The 15,286-nt window shown below is 43.6% G+C and overlaps 1 protein-coding gene across 1 annotated transcript; it reads left to right on the top strand.

Annotated features, from left to right (window-relative positions):
* The first annotated feature begins 6,393 nt into the window (after nt 1–6,393).
* Nucleotides 6,394–15,193, top strand: LOC310778636 (sterile alpha motif domain-containing protein 10-like). The gene is made up of 5 exons (XM_083639121.1): nt 6,394–6,527; nt 8,097–8,278; nt 13,319–13,487; nt 14,167–14,307; nt 14,474–15,193. Exons 1-5 carry the CDS (start codon nt 6,515–6,517, stop codon nt 14,494–14,496), a joined length of 528 nt encoding a protein of 175 aa, XP_083495247.1. The 5' UTR covers nt 6,394–6,514; the 3' UTR covers nt 14,497–15,193.
* Nucleotides 15,194–15,286: the final 93 nt, after the last annotated feature.

Here is a 15,286-nt window from a genome sequence, read left to right as displayed (position 1 = left end):
TAGTTGCACAATATTGTTTGCATGAATTCTATGTATTCAATGTGATCAACTTTTTATCAGCTTCCCACCCAAGCCAACCTTTCACATTTGGAGGGGGAAATTCTTGAATTTAATTGAACAGGTTTGGAGGACAAACTGTATAATAAAGCTTTTTAAAAGTTTAAACATTATTTGAATAGAGAGCTATTTTCCTTGCACCCTCTATCCAAAATTGCTGATTTCTTTCCTGCTCTGTCCAATCTGGTCCTTTACTCTGTGGCCTTGGTGAAAAGCAGTACAGCATCAGAAATAGTAGCCTTTCCCTTACAAAGTTGAGCATGTGGCTCTGTGGAGAGCTGTCCAATGTAAAGTGGCCCGGGTGGGTCAGAGCAAACAAAGTGCCACAAACACAATTTCTATTTATCATCGGAGGATGTTTCAACCGCAAAAGGGTCTGTGGGGGTCTATGGGGTCTGTGGTTTTGAGCATCTGAAATGGTTTTTGGTGATTTCAGCATTAGTTAGGACCACCGTTCATCCCAGAAATCCTATAACTATTTAGTCCATGTTTGCCCCGGAGCCTGCCTGCTGGAACAGAAGTAACATTGTAGCCATTATTTCAGAGGGCTCTTTTGATTGGTCCTTGTTAAAAGGCCATTTCCTGTATCCTGTTTGCACCAGGACCCACCTCTTTTACCTAGGAACACCCTGAGTGTGCGTGTGTGTGTGTGTGTGTGTGTGTGTGTGTGTGTGTGTGTGTGTGTGTGTGTGTGTGTGTGTGTGTGTGTGTGTGTGTGTGAGAGAGAGAGAGAGAGAGAGAGAGAGAGTGTGTGTGTGTGTGTGTGTGTGTGTGTGTGTGTGTGTGTGTATGTGTATGTGTGTTACATACCCCCCCCCCCCTCAGCTCCTTAACCCCTTGCTTTGTAAGTAAACAAGCCCTCATTGTACCGTGTGAAACATACGTGCAGAACACACACAGAACCGAGGCTCAGGCTTTCTGGTTCTGCCAAACAAGTGCAGCTTTCTTCTGCCGGGCCGGCGGCCGCTCCACCCAGACTTTTCCCTCTGGGGCACCACAGTGCCTCAGCTGTTTCAGCGTCCACTCACCTGCCCCTCGTGACGCTGACATCAGACCTGAGCTGTCCGCCTCCCATCAGAGTCACCTTATGAACAGGGCGAGACTTCATTCGCCTGGAAAGAAAAGTGAAGAATCCAATAAACCCATGTGTCTGTCTGTATCTGTGTGCACATAAATCTATACACCATAATAGCCTATAGATTTGCTTGTATGGAAGTCTCTACGCACTAGGGAGTGTTTACATTTTTGATTATCCCCATTCCCATTTTCTCCATGTCTATTTGAGTTTAACACCAATTCTCTACATTCTGAGCCTGCTTGTAAATCCTTTTAAGTAGGTTTTATGTTTTCCATCAAAGTCCATGTGGGTCTACACTGGCAGTGCTTGACTGACAGACCTGATTCAAATTGTATATAGCTATACATGTATAATATATTGTACTGGGCCAATCCTTCCTGATGGTCCCGGTCATTGCTTCACCCCCTCTGTCAATCTGGGGACAGTTGTAGACTATATAGCACATGCTTCCTCTGATACAGGATACAGCCGTTTCTTTTCACCTGACAGCGAGGAGTTTCAGTTTGGCAGGACGTAGCATGTATGCGAGGATCACTGCACATGCTTGTTAAAACTGCTATGAATTATTGTCAAGTAGCCTAGCATTGTCTGTTCACCGGCTTGGGCTTATTCCAGACATTTCTGAAAATGTTACTTCATCATCACAGTTTTGAAGATAACCTTCTAGGGAGAAAAATGCACCACATGTGTAAATGTCAACATGCAAAAAGAAAGAACCAAAGTAGCTAATATTTTGTCAAATGAATGAAATTGTTGAAGAGTTCAAGGAGAAAATGTTGGTTTTATGAATAATATGAGTGAGATGACTCACTATGGATTTTATGAATAATATGAGTGAGATGACTCACTATGGATTTTATGAATAATATGAGTGAGATGACTCACTATGGATTTTATGAATAATATGAGTGAGATGACTCACTATGGGACCAGAATCCTCTCTGGTCCCATCTGACAGAAGCACATTTATACAGGGCTAGTGCCCCTAGTGGCGGAGGGAGGAAAAAACGTTATTCCTTTGACCCCCCAAAATATTGGATATTTGGTGTAGAAATAATAAATGTGCTTCTGTCTAGGTCCCAGTGAGTCATCTCACGATTATTAGAAATGAAACCACTTTAAGTCTTGTTGGTTTCGCAGCGGTGTGGGTATATGTTTTAGAGTGGCCTATATCCGCCTGTGGTTCACATCCATGTGAAAGAACAAACAGGAGTAATTGGCTCTTCACATATGTGGCCCTTCTTTCCATTGCTGGAACACACATATTTAAAGTGGCAGCTCACCCTAAAATCCAAAATACCGATTTTTCCTCTCACCTGTATAGTGCAGCACTAGTGCTATTTATCCATCTATATCGTTTTGTGTTAGTTGCCTGAGTTTTGGAGATATCGGCTGTAGAGATGGCTGCCTTCTCTTCAATACAATGGAACTGGATGGCAGTCGGCTTGTGGTACTCAAAGAAACAAAAAAATACATTTGGAAAAACTCAACAGCATTGTCTCTTTCCAGAAATCATGACCCGGTTACTCAAGATAATCCACAGACTTTGTTGTGAGCAGTTTCATGTAGGAACTATTTTCTTTTGTAGGAACTAGCTAGCAGCTAGCAGGTGTAGTTCGGTCAAAAGAAAATAGTTCCTACGTGAAACTGCTCATAACAAGGTCTGTGGATTATCTTGAGTAACTGTGATTTCTGGAAAGAGACATTGCTGTTGAGTTTATCAAATGTATTTCTTTGGCACTTTGAGCACTACAAGCCGAGTGCCATCCAGTTCCATTGTATTGGAGAGAAGCCAGAAACTCTGCGGCCGATATCTCCAAAACTCCGGCAACTAACACAAAACGATATAGATGGATAAATAGCACTACAGGTGAGAGGGAATATATGTATTTTGGATTGTATGGTGAGCTGCCCCTTTAAGTGTATGAAATGTGCCTTCATTTTCATTCATTTCGAGGCATCAACATCTGGAGGAGACAGTCGTTTTGTAAGACAAACGCTGGCATGAGCAAACCCAATTTGGTCGCCACATGTGGAGGCAGAGGTCAGCGGCACACTTCACACTTGGACTAGAGGTTGAGTGTGTTTGTGCTGGCAAAGCTCACACGGCACTATGCACACATCTGGAGACTGCAACACACACACACACACACACACACACACACACACACACACCCACACACACACACACACACACACACACCCACACACCCCCACACACACACACACACACACACACACACACACACACACACACACACACACACACACACACACACACACACACACACACACACACACACACACACACACACATTTTAACTGCATAAATTAGGCCAACATGATTTGCTTTTGCTTGTAAGTGCGATAAAACACTGCACAGGCTACTATCCAAATCCCTGAATAGAGAGGCAAAGTGAACGTCACTTCCTGCTTCAGCAGCACTGTACCAGATATTTTCACCCGCCATTTATTTTCCCATAGACATTTCGTAAAATAAATGCCAATAAAAATAGTTTTACTTGGTCAAACGGTTCAGCTATATTTAGAATCGGAAGAGACCATAGAACATTTCACTCGAACAAAAACAAAAAAAAACACATCAAAAAAACATTTTCTTTAAACCCGAATTTTTTTTAACGTTTTGGTCCCAGTGAAATTTTATGCGGTCTCTCCTGTTTCTAAATATATCTGAACCGTTTGGTTTGAACAAGTAAAACTATTTTTATCAGCATTTTATGAAAAGTCTATGGTAAAATAAATGGCAGATGAAAATCTCTGGTACAGTGCTGAAGCAGGAAGTGACGTTCCACTTTGGCTCTCTATAACATACAGTATCCAACGCTATTGACAGAGTGAGACTGCCACCTTGTGTTTAGAGTGTTTGGATATGGAGGGGAGAACACTGAACACCCTCAAGTGACGCCACAGTTTCTACTTTCTCTCTCTACATTTTTAACGCCTTTCTTGATTCAATCAACCGCAGCAAACATTGAATAAGTATATAAACTATGAGCTCCACTTCTTGGCCAAAGTTATATAATCGTTAAAGTTTGGTCTAAAAGTAGTGCAAGTCTCTGGATCATTCTGAAACGAGCGTGGGTGAGAGTGGTCAAAAATAATTTCATAGTGAAACAGTCAAACAAAAGTCAGCTGCTCAGTGTAAAGCTACAATGTATACTATTAATATTTGAGGCTCTTTGATGTTGTCTCCTGTGGGCTGTGGAAACTATTAATTTGAAGGGTCTCTTTCATCTTTTAGTGCTCTAACCATGCCAAATGTGCCCACGCTGAAAGTTTAAGATGAACCCCAATGCGCAAAGTTTTTCTTCTTCTACTTCTTTCTAACTGAAGGAACTCAACTTATGGTGCCAAATCCTGGCACTGAAGCTTGTGTAGTCTGGTCGTCTGGTCCACTGGGTGTGTGTCATCACATGCGGTGCCCCGCAACCAATGTTTTGAAAATTCTGACTCCAGTCAATTGTGGCACCAACCACCGTGTGGTGAATGAGAAGATGACTGGGCGTGATTCAGGCATTGATTGCAGGAGGATGTGGGAGAGCAATGTGACAGACTGTGATTTAGTGTGCAGTCACTTCTTATAAGCATCAGCGACATGACGCAGCATGAAAACCAGTATGGGAGCTCTTCCTTGGATCCGACAACTATGATGTTATAAAAACCCCAGAGGGGACCCAGAGTGCCACGCCCTCCATCTCAAACTGTCTTATTGCTGTTATAGTAAGCAGGGCCGTTGCTAGGAATTATGGGCCCTGGTGGCTCTGTGCGGCCCCCTCCACTTTCCTCTCATCCCCACACTGACAGTATTCCATCTATGATCATCTGTGTCTACCCATCCACAAACTAAAACACACCACCACCACACATTCATTTACTGATCAATTACTGAATACAGCCCTAATTGGGATAGCGTTGATTGTCCATATTCAAAGTCTGCCTATGCAGGGAGGACAACTTTGGTTCAGGCTGCACCATAAAAACACCTATACCCATTTTTATTCCTGCTTGTGTACAGTTGCTGTATCATATTTTTTTAGAAAGTTTGACTCGTTTGCAATTTTGTCAACTTCAAATCCTGTTTCAAAACCAGTGCAGTGTGAGATAAAAATATAAAACATTGATAATGATACACTTGAGAACCACAAAAGGCATTTCAGGGTAGATACCTGCAGGGACCCTGCCTCAGCTTTCCCCCATTACAGAGCCTCAGACTGCAGGCAGCGACTATAAACCCAGCTGTTTGCCATTCTTTTAAGACTTCTTTTGATGTCTTTCTGCCTTCCTGGGCTAAATTGGGTGTACCTCAGGTGCAGTACATATATCAAACTGATACATGTGTGTGTATATATATATATACACATACATACACACACACACACACACACACACACACACACACACACACACACACACACACACAACACGTGTGTGTATATATATATATATATATATATATATATATATATATATATATATATATATATATATATATATATATATATATATACATACACACACATAGGCTACATATAGGCTACATACTGTACATGCATACATACATACACACATGCATGTATACATACATAGCCTACATACATACATACAGTACACACACACACACACACACACACACACACACACACACACACACACACACACACACACACACACACAATACTCTACTTTTCGGAATATAATTTGTTATTGGTGGTTTCGTGCACCAAATAGTAATGTAGTTTAATACACTTTTTTATTTGCAGCTATCAGTTATTGTAAGCCAAAAATGTGGTGGGCATAATCATCAGTCCATGGGTCGTCGTGGTGAAATCCGCTGTGATGTCCCGTAGCCCCTCCGGCCAAGCTCCACACACAGAGGGTCCATCACAGAGATGGCCCTGTTACTGCTCCCCACCGGCACAGAGCGCCCATTCTTTAAGAGAGGCAGAGGAGAGGGGGGATCCTTATGGTGAATGTTGCAGTTAGGGAGGGAGAAGGCTTTTCATCCGCCTGTTTTCAAAGTCTCTCCACTGGCTGCGCTAATTACAGGGCCCGGGGCTGCACTTTGAGCTCACTGCGCCTCATGCAGGCTCTTGAGAAAAAGACGCGCATCTGATTCTCACGACACAAGAGAACCACACACACTGGTTTAGAGGCATTTCATCATCAGGCCGACCGAGGCATGGAGCGTCACTCCGCCTGCTAGCCGAGCAGCTGTGGCAGAGCAGAGCAGAGCAGAGCAGAGCAAAGTTTGTCGGTAAACAGAGTGGAGCGCGGCGGGGGCGCAGACAGGAGGTTTACCGGAGACGATGGGAGACTTTGGCTACTAGACGCACCGCGGGACGAGGACGCACGGTCGCCATGGCCGTGGACGGTAGGCAAATTACCGGGTTTAATTAATTGCATGCGATGTGCTTACAGTATTCAGGCTACAAATCACAACTTCTTAGCTACAGCCACGCATATGGCTACAGTATACTTGCGAGACCGGTTTGCCAGGTTTGTGAGCGGTTGCACCTGGTTGAGTAAAAACGAAAAATAACTATTATAATGACCTGCAGTAGCCAATATGTATAGCCTATCAAAACTTTACAGCCTACTACAGGTTAAAAAAAAATGCCACCGAAAATCCTATAGTAGCCTAATATGAGGTTAAAAAATACCATGAGGTAGCCTACGATTAGGTCACTTTACACTCATTATAAGCGCCTATAGGAAGATAATAGGAAGATAGCGAAAGGCAGAGGATATGGACAGTGCTTGGTGCTGAAACGGACAGCGCCCTGCAGTGTCACTGACCAGGGTCTGACGGTCAGTTTGAGCAGCTGAGGGGTTTCCCTCATCTTGAGACTCATCAATCTGTAATCATTCCACCTATTTTCCCACATCTACATTTATTGTAAATTGAACCAAGGTTCTTACTCTCATATTATAGAAATAGACAGAAAAAGCATTGTTTGACTTTTTATTATTATCCTTATTTAATGGGGCAATTCTTTTTTAAAGCAGCAGCCTGGAGGAATAATGACATTGTAAATGAGGTTTCATACACCAACAGATACACTTTGTAAATGGGCGGGGGCTTTGTTAACAGTGCAGCTTCTGCTGAAGTCTGAAAAATAATCAAAAACATAACTAACGTTGAACACTCAAGTTGTAGGTATCCATCAAAACGAGCTGTGCCTCTGATTTGTCTAGTGACAAAAAGGAGGGACAGGGAGGAAGCTCGAAAACCAAGACGCCCTTTCATCTCCTCAAATCCCCACCCCCTCGACAGTCTCTCTCGTGCTGTCTAGTTTCAGTCAAACTTTCGGAGTCAATTTAGGGTATTCAAATGAACATCACACACGCGCACACACACACACACACACCCACACACACAGCTGCTCACATCGCGTCAAACACGCTAAGAGGATCCCTCCAATCTGGCACATGAATCAGTAATGACCCCGTGTGGCTCTCTGCCAGGTTCTGGCAGTAACACTTTCTTTCATTACTGGATGTTAGACAGAACCTGCTGTTGACTGGGTTTGGATGTCTGCCTCCAGGCTGCCTCATAATGATGAGAAAGTGGCTGGGCTCTCAGCTGTGACATTCACCTACGAGATCCGCTACCGAGTAATAGTGGGGCCAGACTGTAAACTTCCTGTAATTAGCTGGCAGCTAGCTAGTCCCCCGGTTGAAAAGCCTCTGAACGTTGCCTCATGGCTGCTCAGTTTAGAGACACGGCCGGTTGGAAAACACCTGATAATGAGATCATCACTGAGCAACAGAGGGTTGGCTCTTGGCTGACACGCACACATGAAGCGCTGGCTCTTTTATTTCAAGTTGCTGACAGCGAGGGGGAGTTTTGGCAGAACATGCCCTGATGTGCTGTTTTGACTTTGCCAATGGTTATCGTCAGCTCTGTGACTGTCAAAACAAAACGCTTTTATCTCCCCAGCCGCATCCAGCTTCAGTTTCTGCAGGCCAGCTGTGGAGTACCGGGCCCTGCCGGAGGACTTCAAGCACCAGCTGAGTCGGCGGACAGGTGGCAACCTCACCTGGCATGATGGGCGCGGGCAGAAGACGGCCGGGGGCCGGGCGGTGAAGCTGCTCCAGCAGCCTGGCACAGAGGGCCTGCAGGTAGGCTACACCACCTCACCTGCACGTCCACCTCCACCATTGTCATTGGAGTGATGTCGCAGGGATGCTCCCAGGGTTTTTGGTTATTCTCCTGGATCCAGCACAGCATCGCCCTGCATCTTAAGCACGAGTCTGCATATTTAAGCAAAATGTACTGGACAAAAGGCACACACAAAAAAACGATAATATTTTTCAAAACGGATGAATCAGCAAATACAGCCATTCTCTTTGTGCCCTTAGTTGGATCTATATAATTATGGCAAAGACGGCGACAGTTACGCTCAATATTTAGCTGATAATCATAATTGTGATTCACAAGAACAATAATAGTTGCATTATATGCAGTAAGAGAACATTCACTAATCCACTGAATAGAAACACGAGTAATTTGCTGCACATTTGCATTATCTTTGTCTCCTTTCTCCTCCTCTCAAGGCAAAGGGAATCATGATTAACACATTGACCCCGTTTCTAGTGTAGGGATTAAGCAAACTGTCAATCCTCCTGTAGCTTTATATGTATTTCAGATACTGACGAAACAAAAGAGAGGTTAATTGATCTTATTCCCGCTTAAAGAAAATAATTTAAAAACTGCCTTGATCGTTCTCTCTGCGGTCGTATCGACTTGAGACTGCGTGCAGAGAGGCTTTTCACTGGCGCTCAGCAACTCTTCTCTCAGATTTCTGCACAACAATATCTCGGAAAAGAAAATTCCATCACGTGGGAAACGGAGTCCGGTCAGCATCCATTGTTGGAAATGGGCACTTTGTTAGCAGAGAATGGAAGACGCTCTCTTCCCAGCGGCCTGCCGGGCTCTAACAGCCTTTTAGCACGGCTTTAAATAGCACAGGTTCCACCGACACTCAGCGGCACCACGTCTGCAGCACTCAGGCTGAGGACTGAAAGTAACACCGTTTACGTCTGATTACCTGCTGGATGTTATGTGCACTGCGATTGCTGTCGCGGGGGGGTTATACGGGGCTGCGCAAATCCTTCTCACAGAGCTCTTTATATGTGAGACGTCGCCACATTCACAACCAGCGGCCGTTATTCTTGTTGCAGTTCAGTTGAATTTTGCCATTGATATTGGCCCCCATTAATATTTGCCTGCTCACACTGTCCGTGCCGTCAAGAGAGACGATCCATCTGCAACTCGCAGTGCCCGTGCCCTTTGTCTTTACCCCATCAAAGACTCTTTCAAAGGCGTTTGGAAGCTAAAGCTAAAGCTGGGGACATAGAAGTGGGTTGGGCTGATAACAGAGTTCTGTAGAACACGTTGTTTGCTTCAATTCTCTTGGATGCATATGATGTGGGATTAGTGTGTTTTTCTTCTTCTGGCTATTCTGTCTTGAGGAAAAATCAACGTGATCAGTGCTATACTTTTGGAGGATGTGCATGCTGTGTGCAGTATTTTGACCCCACCCACCCACCCACACACACACACACACACACACACACACACACACACACACACAATTCCCCCCGGCATTTCCCGCTTCAGTCGGCCATATTTTAACGGGGGCCAATTAAACTGGGGTTGTACTCTTACTGCCAGATTCCTCACTAACACGCTGCGCTTCCAACAAAGGTCTGTAAGACATATCCTGAGAAAAGGCACAACTCCCATAAACAACCGCTAGCGTGTCTCTTCATCATCTGCCTACCGTCATCTTTCATGCTTTCACCGCTGTTATAATGAGAAGAGCACAACAACACATTCTGTTGGTTTTTTATCGCTATGAAAATGCAACGGGGGGAGCATTTTGTTCTGAAGCGTGTGATCATCACAGTGGCAAAATGTCAGCATGGTGACATAAAACAACAACAAACAAATGAGTTTATCGCTAGAAAAGCAACACATGTACATGTGGGGAAAGCGCTGCTTGGTTATTGAAAGGCCTTTACCTGTTTGATGCTTTTCCTAAATGTCTTCAATTGATGCTTTGAGAAAATGTTCCCTCTGTAAACAAACAGTGTTAGAAAGCATGACATGTCAAACAGACCCCTTCATTTACCAACACACAGAGTGGAAAATTCCAATCTCTTGTGTCATAATCCAGAGTGAGCATCCATATAGAGAGGCAAAGTGAAACGTCACTTCCTGCTTCAGCACTGTACCAGAGATTTTCCAAACGGTTCAGATATATTTAGAAACAGGAGAGATCGCATAACATTTCACTTGGACCAAAAGGTAAAAAAAAATCGGGTTTAAAGAAAATATTTTTTCGATGTTTTTTAAGTTTTGGTCCGAGTGACATGTTCTATGGTCTCTCCCGATATATATATATTTTGTATATGTATATGTATATGTATATGTATATGTATATGTATATGTATATATATATATATATATATAGCTGAACTGTTTGGTTTGAACAAGTAAAACTATTTTTATAAGCATTTTACGAAATGTCTATCCACCTTATTTTTGAATGCCCCACTGTAAAAAATAATTGTGCGTACAAGTTCCGGTGTAACGTGACTCATTGTTGCAGCTTGCCATTTCCTAATGTATTCTACTTGATTTGAAAAGATGGCCACCTACACTCAGTCTCTTGTACCCTGGCTGAATTGAACATAACTTGGTCAATAAGTATGTAACATACAAAATAAAACAACCCGTAATATCTTAATTTTATGTAGAATGCAGAGGACATGTAACTGTTTAGTTAAACTTGCATTCCAGGAATATTGTGCTCTTAAGATGACGTTAGTGGCTCGAGTCCGTTTCGTCCTGAAACCCACATAGGTTGCGCCAGGCGTAACCTATGTGTGGTTTGGCGCAACCTATGTGCGATTCGAAATAACGCATCCGAGATAGAAAACGTTATGAATATAGCCACGTTATAAACAACAAACTAACGCTGGTGATCCGTATGGAAATAGTGTTACTCGAAATGGTTAATATTAGCCACAGCAGGCGATTACCCATGAATGCACTGCGCTCTTAAAGGGATATTTGTCGACGAGATTTCTGCCAAGCCGGACCTGATTAGTGATTTGCTCCGTTCGCCCAGACGGGTGTCAAGCTGTCAGCAACAAGGCTGGGAGGATCACACCGGAAGAAGCACCCACATGCAGATCAGGCAAAAATGGCCGCCAAAAATAAGGTGGATAGAGACCATTGATTGTATAGAGACACTGCGTCATCATTCAGAAGCCACGCCCAAGACAGGGGAAAACAGAAACCCCCCCCTCCAATCCTGGTGTTCTCCTATGTCACGTGCATGGTGGCGTGTTGCACAAAAAGATCGTATATACGGAAGATGAACACTCCAACTTACTTCCTTGACAGCTAGATCCACATTTTTCTTCTCGCCAATTCTCAATGGCTTCCTTGTTTTGCTCAGGAGTACAAAGAAACTTTAACTGGCGATTTTTTACATTTGATGCAGTCCCCCACACAACAGCTTTTAGCTATGTTTAATTCAAGGAAAATGACGCTGGTGTGTGGAAATGAACGGAGCTCTTCCCCCGTGATGGGCGTGGCCTATTTAATGCAGTGTCTCTATGGGAAAATAAATTGCGGAAAGAACATTTCTGGTACAGTGCTGAAGCAGGAAGTGACGTTCACTTTGCCTCTCTATAGAAGCCCAAGTCGATGTCAAAATCACGTCACCTACCCACCAGTGGAGACAGTACCACATGGCAGCACCATTCACTAGCCAGTGCCATCTAATTTCAATGTTATTGAGCGTGTGAATGAAAAAAATATGTTACATTTTCCACTGAAAACAACTTTTACAATCTTAGATTATCATTTTAAGATTAATAATGGTTGAAAGAAGAGCCGATGCACACCCTCACAATCTTATGGATAGGTGCGTCGGAGGATAGAGTCCATAAGCAGAAGAAAGAATTCCCGCACACTATCCAGTTACTGGCAAACTTTATTACTGTTTGCCAGTAACTTTCTTCTGCTTAAGATTAATAATGGTAAAAAGAAATGCCTCGGAAAATAATGAATTGCTAATGGCATATTATTAAAATATAACTTAAAATATCTTTGGATGGATTGAAAAGTAGGCTACACAACACTTTTTACACTTGTTAAAGTACACTTGAACAAGTTTAGCTTTTCCCCCGCTGACCCTTACATGTAGATCGATTTCTTTGGGGCACCAGAGAGAATATCAGAGTTAAAAAGGAGAGATCGCTGATTTCATTGAATTTTTAAAACTGAATGAATGATCAAAGGCCTCACTTTAGTCCACCACAGTGAGTTCATCCTGTACATCTACAGTATAAGATGAAAGAGTTGGCTCTCATGATCAAAATGGCCGACTCGCTGCTGCTCGGCCTGTGCTGTTGCTGTTTTCACTGATCTGCCAATCAACTTAGAAATGCACATATATACAGTGTTTGATCTGCATGCACACACACAGGCTTTAATCAGTTTAAACATGTTCTTGCCCTTATCAAAGTCAGTTCTTGTCCATTCCTGACGTGTGTGTGTCTGTCTGTCTGTCTGTCTGTCTCTCTCTCTCTCTCTCTCTCTCTCTCTGCCTGTCTGTCTGTCCTCCATAGCAGAAGTTTGACCAAACAGTAGTGGTTGCAGATCACACACTGCACATAGAGAAGTCACTTCTTTGTGTTCATGGCATGCTCTGTGTGTGTGTGCAGACCAGTGTTGGGGGTAACTCATTATAAAAGTAACATATTACATGTAATATATTACTTTTAGCAGTAACCCAGTAATATAACTTATTACTTATAGGATTTCAGTAATATCATACCAGTTACTTTGTCAAGTAACTCAAGTTACAAATTGAGTTACATTTTATTAAATCAAAGCATATTTAAAAAAGATACAATCATTTCCTAATCAAACTATGTGTTTTTTACGCAAATAACCACTATAGATGACAATAATAAAGAAAAATAATCAAATTGAGAATTTTGGATGGTTTACACTGACTTCAAGGCGGTTGATCAGCCAACCGCCTTGCACACATCTGGGTGTCAGATCGGATCACCTCATTGATGTGGGATTTTGGCGTTCTCTCTCAGTCTTTCCTCTGTGTGTTTTCTTGGCTGCAGTATCGCTCCAGCGACAACTACGGGATCTACAACACGAGCCCGAGCCAGCCCAGCCTGAGCCGCCCTGTGGTGCTCTGGTCACAGCAAGACGTCTGTCGATGGCTGAAGAAACACTGTCCGCACAACTACCTGACCTACGTAGAAGCTTTCTCGCACCACGCCATCACAGGTGACACTCCCAAGATCATCTAGACCAGCGGTTCTCAAACCTTTTCGCATCGAGGACCCCCTAAACTGACACAAATAAGATAATACAACTTTAGCTTTTTGTGACAACCCTCCCACTAGATGGCCCTCTCTTGCAGGAAGGAGCCTGGTGTTGGGGTCATTAGGCTGATTGGGTGTATCTGGGCCTGGTGCACACATTTGTCTTAAGAAGCCCTTCAGACCTTCAGTCTCTCTCCCTCCTCACGGATGCACGTTTTGTTCTGTTTGTTTGTTTTAATGTATTAGTTTGTGTTGCCTAGTTATTTTCCCTTGAGAGGTCACTGGGACCAAGTGCACCCAATCAGCCTAACAACCCCAACACCAGGCTCCTGCAAGACAGGGCCAGAAGGGTGGTCAGTGCACAAAGGCTCAAATCAGATGTTTTATTACAGAAAGTGTCTGAAACCCATGGTCAAAATAGTCATACATTTATGTCATCGTGTTACTTATGGATGGAATTATAGTGAAAATAAATGATTACCCTTTTTGCTTGGGGGACCCCCGTAGAACCCCCCCGGAGCCCGGAGCCCGGAGCCCACTTTGAGAAGCACTGATCTAGACTAAGCTCAAACTGTTCTGGTATAATATATTTGGGGAAGCAGGCGGGTATTGACTCTGTGCTCTCCGCTGCCCCCTGCCAGGCCGCGCCCTGCTGCGTCTTAATGGGGAGAAGCTGCAGAGGATGGGCTTAGTGCAGGAGACTCTGCGGCAGGAGCTGCTGCAACAGGTGCTGCAGCTGCAGGTGCAAGAGGAGGGACGCAACCTGCAGCTGCTCAGCAGAGGTGAGCGTCCGTGTGTGTGTGTGCGTGTGTGTGTGTGTGTGTGTGTGTGTGTGTTGTGCATTTTCCAAGTGTCTAGAATAAGACTCACTCCATTTTCAAAGCCTTGCTGCCTTTACTGTAAATGTTATGAAAAATATCTTAAAATATATCTTTTTCTCTCTTATAGATTCACTTGGGAACACATCGTAGCCACTTTTTGCCCTGGTGGATGCTGCTGCCGTGTGGAATCATTGGATATTTGCTTTGCATCTGCTCAGGCAGAAAAAACTGAAACGTGAATCAAGTCTGTGGGACAAACCATCCGACGAGGTCAAAGAATTATTTACTGTGAGCGATATCCAGAAATATATTGCAAAGTGGAAGTTGGCAGCTCTTCATTCCCTATCAACACGACGAACAGACAATCTTCATGGACTGTATGCTGTATGCCTATGGACTGTGGCGAAAAGGCATTATGAGAAACTGTTTGGTCGATCTAATCGATGATGTAGCCTATCATTATAAACTATAGAGACAGTCCGCATGTCTGGGAACGCCCACAAAATGTTAAACGGCTGGCGCGCGAGCTCATGGGCTGACTCACCAAAAGACGGTGCTGCGGCTCCAAACTAGGCTACATGTTTGGGGGTTCTAGAGCAGAACACAAGACGTCTGCTCAGATGTGCATTTACTGCGGTGGCCCTGATCGTGTCTGCCTGGGCTGGGCTATCAGCTAAATGTAAATTCTAACTTTGCTGAATGGATAGAACGGGGGAATTTACCCCACCCTAACGTCTATTGTGGGCGTTCCTAGACCCTGTATGGGCGTTCCCAGACATGCGGACTGTCTCTATTGCTCTGTCTCTGTCTCTTTCTTTTTTTTATTTCACCTAGAAAAAAATAAACTATGAATAAAAATACCCAAATATCATTATTTCCCAATCCCCAGTAACATGCCTATTTAAATGTCAGCGATGTGTGCATGAATTATTATTATTAA

This window comes from Poromitra crassiceps (assembly GCF_964638095.1).
Source record: "Poromitra crassiceps genome assembly, chromosome: 6".
In the NCBI taxonomy this organism is placed as follows: domain Eukaryota; kingdom Metazoa; phylum Chordata; class Actinopteri; order Beryciformes; family Melamphaidae; genus Poromitra; species Poromitra crassiceps.
The sequence above is the reverse complement of the archived record's forward strand: the minus strand, read 5'-3'. Positions and strand labels throughout refer to the sequence as shown.

Coding starts and splice junctions, on each gene's coding strand:
- LOC310778636 (XM_083639121.1), top strand. Junction 8,279..13,318: donor CTGGCACAGAGGGCCTGCAG/GTAGGCTACACC, acceptor TCTTGGCTGCAG/TATCGCTCCAGCGACAACTA. Junction 13,488..14,166: donor CTCGCACCACGCCATCACAG/GTGACACTCCCA, acceptor GCCCCCTGCCAG/GCCGCGCCCTGCTGCGTCTT.